Source organism: Thamnophis elegans, chromosome 6, assembly GCF_009769535.1.
Source record: "Thamnophis elegans isolate rThaEle1 chromosome 6, rThaEle1.pri, whole genome shotgun sequence".
Classification (NCBI taxonomy): domain Eukaryota; kingdom Metazoa; phylum Chordata; class Lepidosauria; order Squamata; family Colubridae; genus Thamnophis; species Thamnophis elegans.
In genome coordinates this window covers 79,092,169-79,108,665 of record NC_045546.1, presented here as the reverse complement: position 1 = coordinate 79,108,665, position 16,497 = coordinate 79,092,169, and the positions used below count along the sequence as shown (strand labels likewise).

The 16,497-nt window shown below is 38.0% G+C and overlaps 1 protein-coding gene across 1 annotated transcript in view; it reads left to right on the top strand.

The window, feature by feature from the left end:
- The first annotated feature begins 15,458 nt into the window (after positions 1-15,458).
- Positions 15,459-16,497, top strand: part of DAP (death associated protein) — a 37,039-nt gene continuing 36,000 nt past the window's right edge. The window contains exon 1 of the mRNA XM_032219646.1: positions 15,459-15,679. Coding sequence (XP_032075537.1) covers positions 15,625-15,679 — 55 coding nt within the window. The 5' untranslated portion in view covers positions 15,459-15,624. The remainder of the gene's footprint in view (positions 15,680-16,497) is intronic.

Below are 16,497 nucleotides of genomic sequence, written 5' to 3'. Positions count from 1 at the left end.
TGAAGCCTCAAAGACTGTACCTGTGTACTCTTATGCCCATAATTTTATAATTATGCTTTCCATAAAGCAAAGTGGCCTAGTTTATTAGTAAATCATAATGACTAGGTTCACACATGCTAAGCTAAACACAACAAAATCTATTATGTTCTACATGAAATCAATTACTGAATGGTTGAGCATCCTTATATAGGGATGAAAGAAAATCCAGGGAATTTGATTGGAGTGAAATGCCTTGAGAGCCACTCAAACTTCTTATCAACAAAGAAAGCAGGGATACATAAGATCCACTAACGTTTGTCATACTTCAACCAAAATTCACATAAAATGTGCGGCTATCTATAGGCAAATCAAAGAATTATGACTTTGGAAATTAAGTTATGAACTTAAAAAATAGCATTTAGTGAGTGAAGATGTTACATTTTAAAAGCGTTCACCTGAAAACAAAAATCACATAGGACAGAAAATGCTGATTTTATTTCCTTAAATAAACTGCTTGGAAAAAAAATTCCTAGAATAGTAAGTAAATAGAGAGTACATTAATGCAGACTAGATGCTGACCAATTCATAAATCTCCACCCTTATTGCATAACGGCAGGACAGGTAGATAGATGAAGAATCAAAATATGAGGGAAATGTTACTCCATGGTTACCTTGCATGCACAAATACCTCAGAGGGTTCTTATCTTTATTCTCAGTTAAAAACACTAGAAAAGTATTTTCATTACATACAATTGCTATTTTCAAAATACCTGATTACCATTTTTAAAATTTATTATTTGTAGACTATATATTTTATAAACATGATATATTATTTTCATCTCATGTTAAAAACATTATAATTTATTCATTTATAAAATAAATACCCCAATCCCATCTATTTCTTTAGGAGGCAATTACAGATAGTCTTTGACTTACAACCAGAATATCTACATAAGCTATTTTGGTTGTAAATCGAGTAAAACCCAATTTTACAATTTTATGGCAGTTATTAAGTGAATTACATGATCATTCAGTAAATCCAGCTCCCAATTGGGTGGGGGTTGTTGGGTTGGTTTTTTTGCTGGAAACTGGCAATAAAGGTCACAAATCATGATCATGACCCAGATTATTGGAGGCAATATACTGATGTTGTAAACCACACAGAGTGTACTGTAAAACTCTATGGAGTGGTGTTCTGACCCCTCCTCCGTACGGTGAGTCACACCGACACAAGATTACTGCTAGACAATTTATTCACAGTAAATTAACACACCAACAAGACTTTGGCAGCAACCCACACTTCCACAGATAAGAAATACATACCAGAGCACGCGTGCGCGAGGACGCCACCGGCCTCGTTCCAACCGAACCGGTTGGAACGGGGCGAGAAACCCACCCCTGTTGCAACCATTCATAAATTGAGCCAGTTGCCAAGTGCCTAAGCTATGATCATGTGACTACATGAACAGTGTGATGGTTGTAACTGCAAGTACAGATTATAAGTTATTTTTTCCAATGCTGTCATACCTTTGAACCATTTTTAAATGAATGGTGATAAATCAAGGACTACTCATATGAAAACAATGTTGCTTTATACCTGAACAAAATAATATGATTAAATGCACAAATCAAAGGATCTGCAATCTTTTATTTACAAAACTAACCATTATCCTCCGGTATTTATCTTCCCATACTTCTACTATCTGGGGAAATATTTTTATTCCACACATAATCAAATCTATCTCATTATTTTTTATGATTCCAGGCCAATAAAGGCCTACATATGGTAGCTTCAAACAGTTCTTTTGTGAATGAAAATATTCAACTTCTTCGAGAATTTCACTCTATACCATTTTTGACAATAGGTTGCTTTCTCTTATTTTAGAATAGGATAGGATAGGATAGGATAGAATAACAGAGTTGGAAGGGACCTTGGAGGTCTTCTAGTCCAACCCTACACCACTTCAGATAAATGGCTATCCAACATCTTCTTAAAGACTTCCAGTGTTGGGGCATTCACAACTTCTGGAGGCAAGTTGTTCCACTGATTAATTGTTCTAACTGTCAGGAAATTTTTCCTTAGTTCCTTCTCTCCTTGATTAGTTTCCACCCATTGCTTCTTGTTCTACCCTAAGGTGCTTTGGAGAATAGTTTGACTCCCTCTTCTTTGTGGCAGGCCCTGAGATATTGGAACACTGCTATCATGTCTCCCCTAGTCCTTCTTTTCATTAAACTAGACATACCCAGTTCCTGCAACCGTTCTTCATATGTTTTAACCTCCAGTCCCCTAATCATCTTTGTTGCTCTTCTCTGCACTCTTTCTAGAGTCTCAACATCTTTTTTACATTGTGGCAACTAAAACTGAATGCAGTATTCCATGTGTGGCCTTACTGAATTTTACTGAATCATATTTCATAAACTGCTGTGAATGTATTTTTTTCAGTCTTGGAGTTATAATTCAAACATTCTGTCTGCTTTTAAATAAAATAACTAAATATGCATTACATAAATAATATACATTTCTCACCTTGTTTTACATGAACTTCAGATTATGTATGGTTTTACTGAAGTAACTTTTTCAAGCAATATATAACTCTATTTTCTTTAGAAAACGCAACACTGATTTTAATTTGTTTTCCTTCCAGCCTACATGAAGTTACAGAGGATTTCAATTCTGTGGGGAAAGAATCCTGAGAGCATTAATTTGGAAAAATAACACACCATCTACTAGCTGCCTAACTATGATGAACTATCTGTTCAGGAGCATTAATTGTTCAGTTCTTAGGCATGCATGTACTTTCCAAGAAAAATGGTTATCAATTTGAAGCATCGGATTCTTTATTCCTTATGAGTAATTATAATTAAAACATTATCTGGTACTTAAAGTTTGCCTGAAAATACATTTTCTGCTCTCTGCTCAGAACGAAAATAACCTGTCTGTTAAGTATCTACAACCTTGCCATCTACATGAAGAAAAATGAGTTGATACTACAGCTTCAGAAGAGAGAGAACTCAAAGCCTCCACAAGGCATAATTTATAACCAACTATGCCAGTTCATGTTCTTTGAGACAAAAATGAAAGGAGCAAAGTCCAGGATCTCTGTTTGATAAAACATGAAACAAAGGTAACATAAATTTTAAATCAACTATCAAATACTTGAACGGAAATGCAATAGCAACTACCTGGTGGACTACATCTAAAACAAATAGATGACTGAAGCTGCAGACAGGGAATAATTTGACGAGCTTTATATACGAGATTAGCATTTGGGCTTTCATCTCATCTATATTTTGGTTCAGAAAAGAAAGAGCTTCATCTGACTGATGTGATAGAAGTCAACTATTTAGTGATTTTTGCATTTTGCCATTTTCTTCCTCTGCTATATTTTATTATGTCAAAGTTCACCCAGGAATTGGAGCTATTAGCACTACTATATAACCTATATGGAATGAAAAGGATGTTGTAACTCAATGGCTACAATCTCACAAGGCTTTGGAAATTTGCTTAGGTTTAATTGCAAACTACTCCCAAGAATGTCAGAATTGTATAACTTCTAATTAGCAAATTTAAGTCAATTTTTGCAACAGAGAAGAACTTTTCTCTTTACCCAAATAACAAAAATGAACAATGGTTTGACCAAGGTTGTTAATCAGCTTAAAGGGAATTTTAGAACTGCTTAGTCTGTAAATATTACCTCTCTAAAATCCATTGTCAAACTTTGTCGAGCCTTAAATTACAGTATAAATTAAGTCTAAGGAAGAAGTAACAAAAAGCTACAAAAGATGAATGGCACCAACTTATCCTATGAAACAAAAGCACACCTCCCTCTTTTGGCAACTTACCACGAGGCTCAGCAGACAAATGGAGAAGTCTGCTAAACATCCTCATTCATTTTTGGGAGGCACATTATAAGGCCCTACATATTGATAATGATTTGACATCAACACTTGGACAGTCAATCCTTGGTCATCCTAACTAATAATGTCACTTAAGACTGAGAAGACCCTGATTCGACAGGAAGTTCTCCAGCTGGACAGACGTGGGGGATGTGAGCTCCGAAAAGCCTCACATAAACCCTGTCTCACAAACCAATTCCAGGAATCCTTTTTTGGCTCAGAACCTTCCTGGAAGCGGGGCAAAGAAGGGGCAGCACCTCATCAGGGGGAAGGCAACAGGTCCCTCGCAGTTCGGAGATTTACCCTCTGAATTGGAGCAGGGGCTGCAGCATGGCAACATGGCTGCACAAGAAGCTGGCTTCCAGCCAAAGCAACTGAACAGGAGGGTGAGGTCAAGATGAAAGACCGCTAAGAAAATTCATTTAACCCACAGTCATAAATCAAAACTTGGAAAAGGCAAAGAATCTTGAGAGTACAAATAATATTAATAGACAGATCTGGATTTTGGCAAAAGGAAAGAAAGAAAGGAAAATGGAGGGTTGAAACACTACCCCCCCCCCCCAAAAAAGACATTTGTTTGAAACAATTCGGACAGAAAGAGAGAAAGCAGAAAAGTGACAAACCCACTCAAATACAAACTCTAAATTTGGTTTTGGATTTGAAATAGAAACCAAACATTCTGAAGAAATTACTTCGTCCAAATGTCTTCCAGCTAATATATCCTAAGCAACTCCAATTAATGAGAGGTGGAATTCAACAATGGAGAAAGATCAAGAAAAAAGCACTATTTTCTCACTGACAACTGATAACCTAATCTTGCCTGTGCAGGAAGTTTTAATTAACCAATTGCCATAAATCAGAACTTGGAAAAGCAGGAGGTGAAAAAAACCATACCCGGGTTTGGCTGTATGCAAGTGTGTTCCAATTGATATATTGTGAGCAACTGTGGCCAACGAGAGGTGGAGAGTGGCAAGAGAAAAAATAATAACAAGGTCAAGAGCTGGGAAAATATGAAGTTTTCCCCCCTTTTTTTCTGCAAAAGATCAAGATGGCTCCAGCTTCTCTTCCGGTTTCATATTAGTTGAAGTAGCTAAATTTAAGGTGGACCAGAACTTTGAAATAAGATCTGTATAACTAACTGCAATTTTGGAACTGGACATTAAGGAAAAACAAAAGACCAAGATGGCTCCTGTCGCTCTTCTCCACAGCAGCTGAATTAGATAAATTTAAGGTGGACAAGAGCTCTGAAATAAGAACTATATAACTAACTGTAACTTTGGAACTAGACATTATGGAAAGGTAGGAATTTGAAGAACTACGTGAAATTATTTAAAAAAAATGCATAAATCATTAAAATCAAGCCTAAATAGAATTCTGAATTCAGAGAAACAGGTATTTAAAGAAGAAGGGAAGGAAGAAGGGGGAGAGTTAATGAAGGGGTAGAAACGGTTGGAAATAAAAAGCAGACAAAACTCCATTGGACTTGACAGTGGTATAGGGGAAAATTGAAAAGGAGGAATGTGTCCCAACAAAAGAAAATAAAAAGCAGACAAAAGATGTTTTGGAGGTTGACAGTGGCATAAGGAAAATTGAAGAAGGTTACACCCCAACAAAGAAAAATATAAAATATTTCTTTGACGGTGATTCGGGGAAAATTGAAGAGGGTGGACTGTGGGAATCTGCCCCATAATTGGCCAGGTAGATTAGCTGTGATCAAGAGAATAATAACTATTTGAATTGATCCCAGTGAACATTTGCCAAGAGCCATATGGAAAAAACAGTCCTGGGAAAGCTTTTAGATAAGGAAGCCGAATTCATTTCAAGTGTTTATGTGAATAGCAATACACAGATACACACAGAGATGAGAGGCCTCTATTATCTGAGATATAAACACACAGAATTAGCCTTGCATCCTTTTGCCGCCTCGTGTAACAAATCAGTTACTCCCAGATGCCTAATGTAGCTCTCTGTGTGATTTACAATTCTATACTTCCTAATTTCTCCTAATCAAAGCAACAGAAAAACCGTTTGTTCCTCCTCCCTGCTCTCCTTATCAGGATGTGGAATGCCAGGATGTGTAATCAAGAAGTGATTTGTAACATACTGTGAAATCCTTTGTTTGTACTAACTGCTGACTAGCTTTCTTTGAACTTTCCTAATAAAAAGTGCTCTGGTTAAGCCAGAAACCACCATTTTCACCCAGCCTGCAGTGTGTGTGTGTCTCATTGCCAAAGCAGCCTAGGAATTAGAAATTCGTGGAGTGGTCCATCGGATTGGGAGAATGCTTGCATCCTCAATGCAAGCTCATTCTTTCAGTGGACATGTCAAAACAAAGAAAGGGGGAAGGCAGGAACAGAGAAGTGGAACTAGGAAAAAAATCAAGAGAACTAGAAATTGTTATATGGGAAAATACAAAGCTGAGATAAGAGGTTTACTCCTAAATATGACAATAAAATTAAGTTGCTAACTGATTATGATAATGGAAATATAATTAAATAAAGGTTAAAATATATGGAACATGGAATAATATGAAATCGATATGGGGAGATTGTAAAGCAGATGTTTGTGATTCATTTTTATACATGATAATTAAACTAAGTTGCTAATTGATTGACTATGACAATAGAAGGACAATTAAGCATGGGTCAAAACATACGAAACATGGACATATATAGAACTTCTAAGATGATGAATGAATGAGATGTGTATCACTTGTTATTCTATATAGTAGATTAAGGGATTGTAATGATTGCCATTTATAGACAATTAAGGGTAACCTAAACCAAAATATGGAAATATGGAGAGGGAACATGAAATATACTTACAATGGGAAATTACTGAGATGTAAAGACAGAATCACAAGGTGGGGATGTGTAAGGATGCATAATTATATAAATATAATGATGAAAATAGGTAGGAATTGTAAACAGGTCTGCATCTCGGCCAAAATAAGGCTGGGGTGGTGGTGGTTTAAAAGCACAATGACTATATGTGTATACTTTTTTCCTCTCTTTTTTTAAAAAAGGAGGAAAATATATGTTAAAATTAAATATGTATACTGAAAAGGAATTATAAACACATCAATATAAAATGGAGCTTGCTCAGAAAGTGAAATACACCAAGTAAATGAGATGAAGAGTGTGAAGCAGAGGAGAGAGGTAAGAGAAGAAGAGAGGGATAGGAGAGAGGGCGGCGGGGGGAAGAGGAGGAGAGAGAAAGGAGGAGTGGAAAGGGGAGAGAGGAGAGAGGAAGGGGAAGTAGAGAAGAGAAGGGTGACAGAGGGAAGAAAGGAGGTAGGGAGGCGGAGAAGAGAGGGAGAAGAAAGTGATGGATAAGGTACAAATATGGTGTATGGAGAGCAGAAGAGCCAATAATTGTTTGTGGGAGTTGATGGCAAGATGAATTGATGTAAACATATAATAATACAATACGATGTTGGCTATGTAATAGTATACATGTGGTTTATATATGTATACTATATATATATATATATATGTATACTATATATATATGTTATGAAAATAAAAAAATAAAAAACTTTATAAAACAAGACTGAGAAGGCCCTGAGAAACTTCTTACCCAAAGTGATTAGTGGGTCCCCTTGTTGATATTTTTATTTAGTCGTCCTTAATTATCTAAAGCATTTAAACAACAAATTTCAGACATGAGTAAATTGGGAGTGATAAGGGATGAATGAACAGGATTCAGTGAAGGCCAGTCAACTATCGACTACATTTTAGTATTGTTCTAAAATTTGTATTCACAATTATAAAATATGTTATATGCAATGTTTCTGGACTTCAAACCTGCTTTTGATTCTAAATTCTTTATAATCTGTGGAACAAGCTCAAAACACTAAAGTGGACAGTTATTTTATTTTGATAAATATAAAATTCTCATGGATACTGGACCCAAAAACCAGGCACCCTTAAGGGGGAAAAATCTGAACTACCTACCAGTCATTTGGAAATGGAACATCAAAGCCTGGATGACTTCTGACATTTTGGGGACTACTTAACTACTCAACTACTTAATCCTGCACTAGAACATTACCTTAGAAAAAAGACCTTTGCATTCAAGATTCTACTACTATTAGACAACACATTTTTGTGGATTTGAAAATGCTCACCCAAAGTCCTTTTCATGCCATGAAACAACACTTCTTTTCCTCCAAGACTTGATCAGGAAACTGTAGGCACTTTCAAAAGCCATTATACCCAGGAGCTCTATTGCAATGTGTGCCAACATTTAGATGCAAACCCTCAACTCTACAATGGACTGATGATTATATCAATTGTGATGTAATAGTCTATGTAAATAAAGTAGACTAGGATAACGTTTCTTGGACTACTGTAAACAATTACTGGACAAAAGCAAGGCCACAGTGTATGACCAATACGTAAGACATTAAAGATGTTAAAGAACACCTTTTAAAAAATGTGCAAGATATTATGAGTTTGCTGTGAAGGATTGTGGCAACAGGTTTGAGGACATGCAATAGGAGGAAGATGTTAAGATTTTAACAGAAGACACACTGAGTTTAGCAATGAGAATTAGAATGGTATGGCTAAGGATGACCAAAAAGATAATGAAAAAAGGGTTTTTTTATTCTTTCAATAAAAGTTATTGTCTTATTGCCAATTAGAGTTCATTGTTTAAAACAAAATACTGTAAATTTATTGAATGTTCTTTATTATTGGAAACACAATAGGTTTACAGTAATGGATAAACTGAAAAGGATCTTTAAGAGCCTAACCCCATTTTTCCTATAGGATTAATGCTTCGATAACTGCAGTTTCCATTTTCAGCAGCGTTTTCAAGACCATAATCCCTCTATATAACAAGGATTGAGTATATTTTTAATGCTTATATATTTCCTTTTTTTATCAGTACCCAGAGCCATCTGACAATACTTACATGTTCATTCTTTTTCAGACTCCAAACCATTTATAACTCAGATCATAATAAAATTCTGTATAGCAACCATGAAAATTAGGCATCAGTGAACAGTCTCCCACAGTTGTTACACATTTTTTTCAACTACTACAATTGCCTATTTATTACATGTATTCACTTACCATGCCTTTTATCTCTGGCTTTTGACTGTAATAAAGATTAATGCATTTGTTCATTATGTCAAGGTATTACAGAGTATCATATTTGGATCTGGCAAGAAAAACTGTTCCCTTTCAAGCATTTAGAGAGGTCAAAATCAGCCTTTCCAAACTAATTCCATCAAACACACAGAGAAGAAAAAATAAATATGCAGCTTTTATCATAAGGGCAGTCCTAGATTCACCATTAAGTAAAATAACCACCTGCTTACAGCATCAAGGGAAATGGAGGGAGACCAAAGATTTCCCCTTACTCATCTTGCTCTTAGTTTTTTCATTGCCATACTTTACTTTAGTCAACTTTTTTGTACTTGTCTATATATGCTACAACTTTAATCTGCATTATTTAATTTTTTTTCTTGGCATGGTGAGTGACTAAAGTTTAAAACTTTGGATCTTAAAGTCTTGTCAGTTAAGCAAGGGAAGGGCCAAGTGGCACAATTGTTGCGTTAGAACTTCAATTAAGTGTGGCCCTGCTTTAGAAAATTTTCAACTTGGATTTCATTTAGAAAAATGAATGGCCAAAGATGGCAGGGATATCTTACTGTACGTTCATGAAACTGAGGAAATATACATAGTCAAATGGAACAGATAAAAAGTTCAGCATCTAATACAGTGGTGGGTTTCAAAAAAATTTGGAACCTCTTCTGTAGGTGTGGCCTGCTTTCAGGGTCCACTGGTGGAACCTCTTCTAACCAGTTTGGTAGATTTGACGAACTGGTTATACCGAACTGGTGCGAACCGGTAGGAACCCACCTCTGAACTAATATTACCAAGGTGAATCACTGCCTTACCAAGTTCTCGTCAGCCCTAAATAAAAGACAAAAATAGACTTGGGATAACATTGTCTTTATTGCCTTTATAAATCTACAAAGAAAATGTATTTGATAATTTGTAGATCACATTTTCTCTAGAAGCTCACGTTGGCACAACCCTCCTTTGATCTGAGAAATAGGTTAGGGCTAGGCAAATTGTTCCAAAATGTCAGAGAACTTTCACTGTTGAATGTGTACATGAACTTGGTCTTAATCCCACCTAACCATGACACTCAAGATGTTTAGGGCTTCTTCCAAGATATTTAGGGCTTCTTAACCTCAAATCTGTATTTTAGAAATGATTTTTAAGTGTTTTATGCACATTTGAAGATCTTTGAAGTTTTAACAGAATATTTGTTAAGAACTATCTCATTTCTTGTACTTTTAAATATTTTCAAGCCTCTAGAATCAATTTTGTTAAGGATGCCAAATCAGAAAGATTCAAGGCAGTATACAGAATTAAAATATAATAAAAATAGAAGACCAAATATCGAACTGCTAGCACACTGGGGAAACAAAAAAAAATGCACTTCTATAATCATTAACCATGTGGCATCACAAATCAAGTCTAGCCTCTTTCATCTGATGATGCTCTCTCCTTTCATCTATTCTTGCATTCTGCAAACTAAGATTTTGGAAGGTACTGTAACTTCTATACTTTATTGTATAGCAATATAATAGCTGTCCAAAAAGATTGATCTCTTTTTTTCTGGATTTCTGATTACCTTTGCTACTGAAACTTATCTGACTTGGAATAAACATTTAAGACCAAAATTAGGTCATTCAAGATACAGCATGCAAATATGAAAATTGCTCCCTGATAGTCAATAACATGGCACTTAACATTAGCTCCACTATTACTAAATGCTTCCATGGTTCATCAGACTTTGATATCATTACGTAGGAATTTCAACTGATTTCTTTGTGGCAAATTGCTTCCACTTGGTAACATTCCAAGAGTTTTCAAGCATGAATTGATTGTTTCAGGTTCTGCCACAATATTTTGGCAGCGTTTGGGTCTAGATTTTGACTTGGCCATTTTAAAACCTTTACAGCAGACATGTCCAATCCATATAACATAAGCTGCAGGCAGCCCTGGATAGCAAGTAATGAGGCTCCACATGATCATAATAAAAGTATTGTAAAAGGTTGGTTATTTATATACATTAACTAATAGTGATGTGCAGTGAGATTTATGGCTGGTGAGGCACTGACACAGGGGTTTCAAATTTTTTTAGACCTGTGGACTTCAACTCCCAGAATTCCACAGCCAGGCATGCTCAGTTCCGATTTAAAGCGACAGCATTTGTTTTTCTCCTTTGCGAAAAAGTTTTCCTTCATTCTTTTTCTTCTCCCTCCCTCCCCCTCTCTCAAACAGACACATGCACACAGAGAAGTTGGATCCCTCTCTATAGTTTTAATAACTATATATTTTATACACAGCTCAAGACAATTCCTCTTCACTCAGAGAGGGCTAAGCAAGCCAAAAGTTTTGAAACCCATGCTTTATAGATCCTTTTCTAAACGTGGTAACATGTCTGCAGTCCTTACGGTGTTGTAGGACTCACTTGTGCTTTAGCTGATTGACAAATGGCCTCTTCACAATACTTTGATATAAAGCACGATTCATTCAGTGGCTCAGATATATAGAAATTCAGAAAATCCCAAAGGGTGGAATACTTTATCACGGAATTGTATCGCCTAATGGCATATCTCCTTTAGAAACGATAAGAGGACAACTTCAGGGTAAAAGCCTTGCCCAGCTAATATAGAAGTCTAGGTTACTGTGACATCTTGGCTTCCTTTTTTTTTGCCCAATACAATTTTGTAGCTCCTATCACATTAGCAAGTTAAGTTGCAATAGTAAGTTAAACAAAGAGTTATCAACTATGCCTTCTGCAGTAATTATTTACAGGCTACAAACAAGCAAAAGTGAGCAGTTCCCTCCAACCCCAATCTTTTATTTCATTTTTTTAAAAATTTTAAAGAATTTATATACCAGTCCAATTTAAGCAAAAACTGAGTGGCTAGTAAAAACTAATATTCCTATTATTTTTAAAGTACTTATTCTTAAGCAGCCTTTTAATGTGTGTTTAAAGATATCAAAGTATTTATCAAGATCATGACCTTCAATTTTAGGCTTCGGAAATGATTAAGCACAGCACTTTTATTCTTATTTATTTATTATTTGTCTATTATATAGATTGTACAAGTGAGAACAGGAGCAAGTAGAGTGCCATTAAATATTCTTGCATTTATCACTATAAAAATAGCTGGGTAAACAAAGCAATTTATCTTTTCTTGCCCAATTCCTTCTCTTAAAGATGTATATACTTATACTTACAAATTTTAATGTGTTTCTGAATTTTCTTTTTGTGGTTGCTTCCATTTTTTAAACAGCTAAAAAAAACCATAATCTTTTAGTTTACTACTGAATGAGACTAGAAAAAAGCTTCTTGTCCTTGTGTGCGTTTTATAAAAACTTTTTATAAATCTAACTTTATATTGTTTTTCTTCAATAAATCCTACTTTTCAAACAAAAATTTATCAAAGCAGATATTATAAAGGAAGGCATTAAAAGCGATAACAATTAAACAGATCCAGTTTGTTCTTCCTCTTTATGCCAATAGAAATAATATTGGAGGGGGAAAAAACAGCTGACCAGTGAAGATGGGTGCTATTACTAAAAAAAAAGTCTTCTACATTTCTGATAGGTAGGCATATTGTCTTCATGAATTCTAGGTTTTATTTGTTGTGCAAGTCTAAAAAATCTCAGCTACTATCTTCCAGGTATCTGTACCATTCAGGATTTGGGCAGTAAAAATAAATGTTTCAAGGGTGCCTTTTGCACTATGCTGGCTATGTTAACATTTGCTGGGGATATTGAGAGAAATTCATTGTGGCTCATAAGCCCTACCAAGCCATTTTATTATCAAAATGGTAAATACAACTAGTCCTTGATAAATGACCACAATTGAGGCCAAAATTTATGTTGTTAAGCAAGACATTTTTAAATGAGTTTTGCCCTATTTGATTACCTTTCTTGCCACAGTTGTTAAGTGAATCATTAGTTATTAACATGGTTGTTAAGTGAATCTGGCTTCCCTATTGACTTTATCAGAAGGTGGAAAACGCTGATCACATGACCCCCAGGACACTGCAACAGTCATAAATATCAGTTGCCAAGCATCTGAATTTTGATCATGTGGCCATGGGGATGCTGCAACCATCGTGAGTGTGAAAAACAATCATAAATCACCTTCTTCAGTGCCATTGCAACTTTGAACAATCACTAAACAAACTTTTGTAAGTCAAGGATTGCCTGTACTTTCAAAGCAAGATGCAGGAACTCTAATACAATTTAAGTGTCCAAGGCTCTTCAGAATTGAAGGTGCTTTCCATAAGTCGGTGGAACTTCCAACCTAAGCTGGAAAGTTATTTTTTTCCTTTTGGAGGTGGGAAATGCATTAAATACGAAGAAAAGCTCCCTCAAAGGAATAGCCTGTTCAGTCCACCTTTCTATTACGGCAAATAATTGAGGGAAGCAGGGGTGGGTTCCTGCCAGTTCTAACCTCTTCTACAGAAGAGGTTCCACAAATCTACAGTGCTGTTTAGAACCGGTTCCACCTCCCTCCCCCTGCCCTTCCGCATATCATCAAGATGAAGAGCGAGAGGGGGAATTCTGGGAGTTGAAGTCCACAAGTCTTAAAGCTGTCAAGTTTGAACACCCCTGGGTTTTTTTTTCTAAAGGGTTAGGAGTGCAAAGGTCTTGTAACTTGACAGCTTTAAGACTTGCACACTTCAATGCCAGAGTTCCTGAGCCAACATGGCTGGAGGAGGAATTCTGGGAGTTGAAGTCCACAAGTCTTAAAGCTGTCAAGTTTGAACACCCCTGGGGTTTTTTTTCTAAAGGGTTAGGGGTGCAAAGGTCTTGTAACTTGACAGCTTTAAGACTTGCACACTTCAATGCCAGAGTTCCTGAGCCAAAATGGCTGGAGGAAGAATTCTGGGAGTTGAAGTCCACAAGTCTTAAAGCTGTCAAGTTTGAACACCCCTGGTGTATTTTTTCTAAAGGTTAAGGGGTGCAAGGGTCTTGTAACTTGACAGCTTTAAGACTTGCGGGCTTCAAATGCCAGAGTTCCTGAGCCAACATGACTGGAGGAGGAATTTTGGGAGTTGAAGTCCACAAGTCTTAAAGCTGTCAAGTTTGAACACCCCTGGGTTTTTTTTCCCTAAAGGGTTAGGGGTGCAAAGGTCTTGTAACTTGACAGCTTAAAGACTTGCGTGCTTCAAATGCCAGAGTTTCTGAGCCAACATTTTGGTTGATAAGCAAGAGCGTTGTTAAGTGAATTTCACCACATTTTTCAAGTTGGCCACGCCCGCCCAGTCACATGGCTGGCAAGCCACTCCCACCTGGCCACATGGTTGGCAAGCCACTCCCACCTGGTCACATGGCTGGCAAGCCACTCCCACAAAGCAGGCCACACCTACAGAAGTTGTTCTAAAAGATTTTGAAACCCACCACTGGAGGGAAGGGAGACAGAACTCAGCAGCCTTCTTCTCAGCAGCCTTCTCAGCATGATACACTTTCGTTGAACTAGGAGGCTCTTACAGCACCTACTGCTAACAGCTGTTGATTATTTTAATTGCTCGAGACACCCCACTCCTATTTTTTACCTACTCTCTCACACAGTTCTGCCACTTTTACGCTCAATCTCCCAAGCCTCCTATATATTTGCAGTTGGTGGTGCTGCGCCGAGGTGGCGCAGTGGTTAAATGCAGCACTGCAGGCTACTTCAGCTGACTGCAGTTCAGCTGTTCAAATCTCACCGGCTCAGGGTTGACTCAGCCTTCCATCCTTCCGAGGTGGGTGAAATGAGGACCCGGATTGTTGTTGGGGGCAATATGCTGACTCTGTAAACCGCTTAGAGAGGGCTGAAAGCCCTATGAAGCGGTATATAAGCCTAACTGCTATTGCTCTAACTGCTATTGCTATTTTTTGAAACCCAGAAGTGGGTTGGGGGGGGGGGATCCTGATGGTTCCTAAGGGGTTTATTTTAAAATTCAATGAAATCTAGGGGTGTTTTTTTTAATACATTTGCATTAACATCTCAAATTATATGTATCCAATGGGCAAAATGGTTTAGCTTAAAACTGATTTGTGGGGGGGGGGGGTTTGTAACGGGGGTTGGGTGGGTCCCTGCAGAATCTGGGTTCACTTGAGCCCGAAATCTTGCTTGTGAGTCTACTAACCCAGTGTTTCTCAACCTTGGAGTCTTTAAGTCCTGTGGACTTCAATTCCCAGAATCCCCCAGCCAGCACAGCTGGCTGGGGAATTCTGGGAGTTGAAGTCCATAGGACTTAAAGTCACCAAGGTTGAGAAACACTGTACTAGCCAACTCTGAAAAATAGGTAAAAAAATAATTCCGCTTGAAATTGCCTTATTGTGCTTTTTGTTTGTTTGTTTGTTTTCTGGGGTTTTGTGTAGAATCTGGGTTTATTTGAACGCAATATATTCCTTTTCTTTTAAAGGAAACTCCACTGGCAACCTCAACACATTGGCTGCGAGAAGCGCAGGAAGAGGAAGGAGTAAAGTAGTTGTTCCTCCTCCTCCTCCTCCTCCTCCTGCTTTACCCCAAGCTCTGACGCCAGAGCGCAGCGACGGGGAGTAGCCACGTTGACAAGCGAAGCTTACACGGAGGAGGAGGAGGAGGAGTGTCTTTATTTTGGACTGAGGCGAGCCTTACCAGCTGCCGTCGTGTCTTCCGTGCTGGACTCGCGGCTGTCCTGCCAAGCGGCGGGTTTTCGGAGCCAAAACCATGTCTTCGCCGCCCAAAGTCAAAGCAGAAACCCGCGCTGGACACCCTCCCGCCGGTATACAGCTGCTACTCCTTCCCGCTTGTCCTTTTTCTCCTCCTCCCGCCACTTCTGCCTCCTCTTGTGGGAAGTTTATGGCGCCGGGGAAGAAGGGGGACCGTTCACGGGGAGAGAGATCCCACCTCTGAGGGCGCTTTCAAACTGGGTTCTTGGGAGCTTTATATGGGCATCAGGCGTTAATTGTTGACGGCGGTTTTTTGGAGAGTTTAGTGTCGTTCTTGGAACCGGGAAGGTTGTTTACTTTTGAGTAAACAAAGGACTGCGCGATCCTATGCTAGCGCTTATTCCTAAAGCGCGCGCGGGGGGGGGGGTTCACTCGGACGCGACGGCAGTTGAAAGTATTAACGGCTCCTTTTTTTTTAAACGTTCGCTCTTTAACTGCCAATAACGGAAGGCGGAGGGTCGCGCGCGCGCGCAGTGGCTTCTGTTTAGGGCGCGTGGAATATGTTGTTGCAAGTCCCCTAAAGTGTTTTTCAACCTTGGCCACTTGAAGATGTCTGGACTTCAAGTCCCAGAATTCCCCAGCCAGCATTCGCTGGCTGGGGAATTCTGGGACTTGAAGTCCAGACATCTTCAAGTGGCCAAGGTTGAAAAACACTGCTGCCTAAAAAACCGGGACTTGCCCCATCCCCCTTTTCTGGTTGACGTGTTCACATCGGACACACGTGTCTTGTCTTGGAGCCGTGAAAAGAAAAGAGAATCCTGTATTTGGGGGACTCTTTATGGAAGGGTCAATAGTTCAAACCCGTTTGTTTCCTCTTGCAGTGTTTTTCCTCGGGCAGATAATGATGATAAGGCAGTCAACAGAAGGAAGA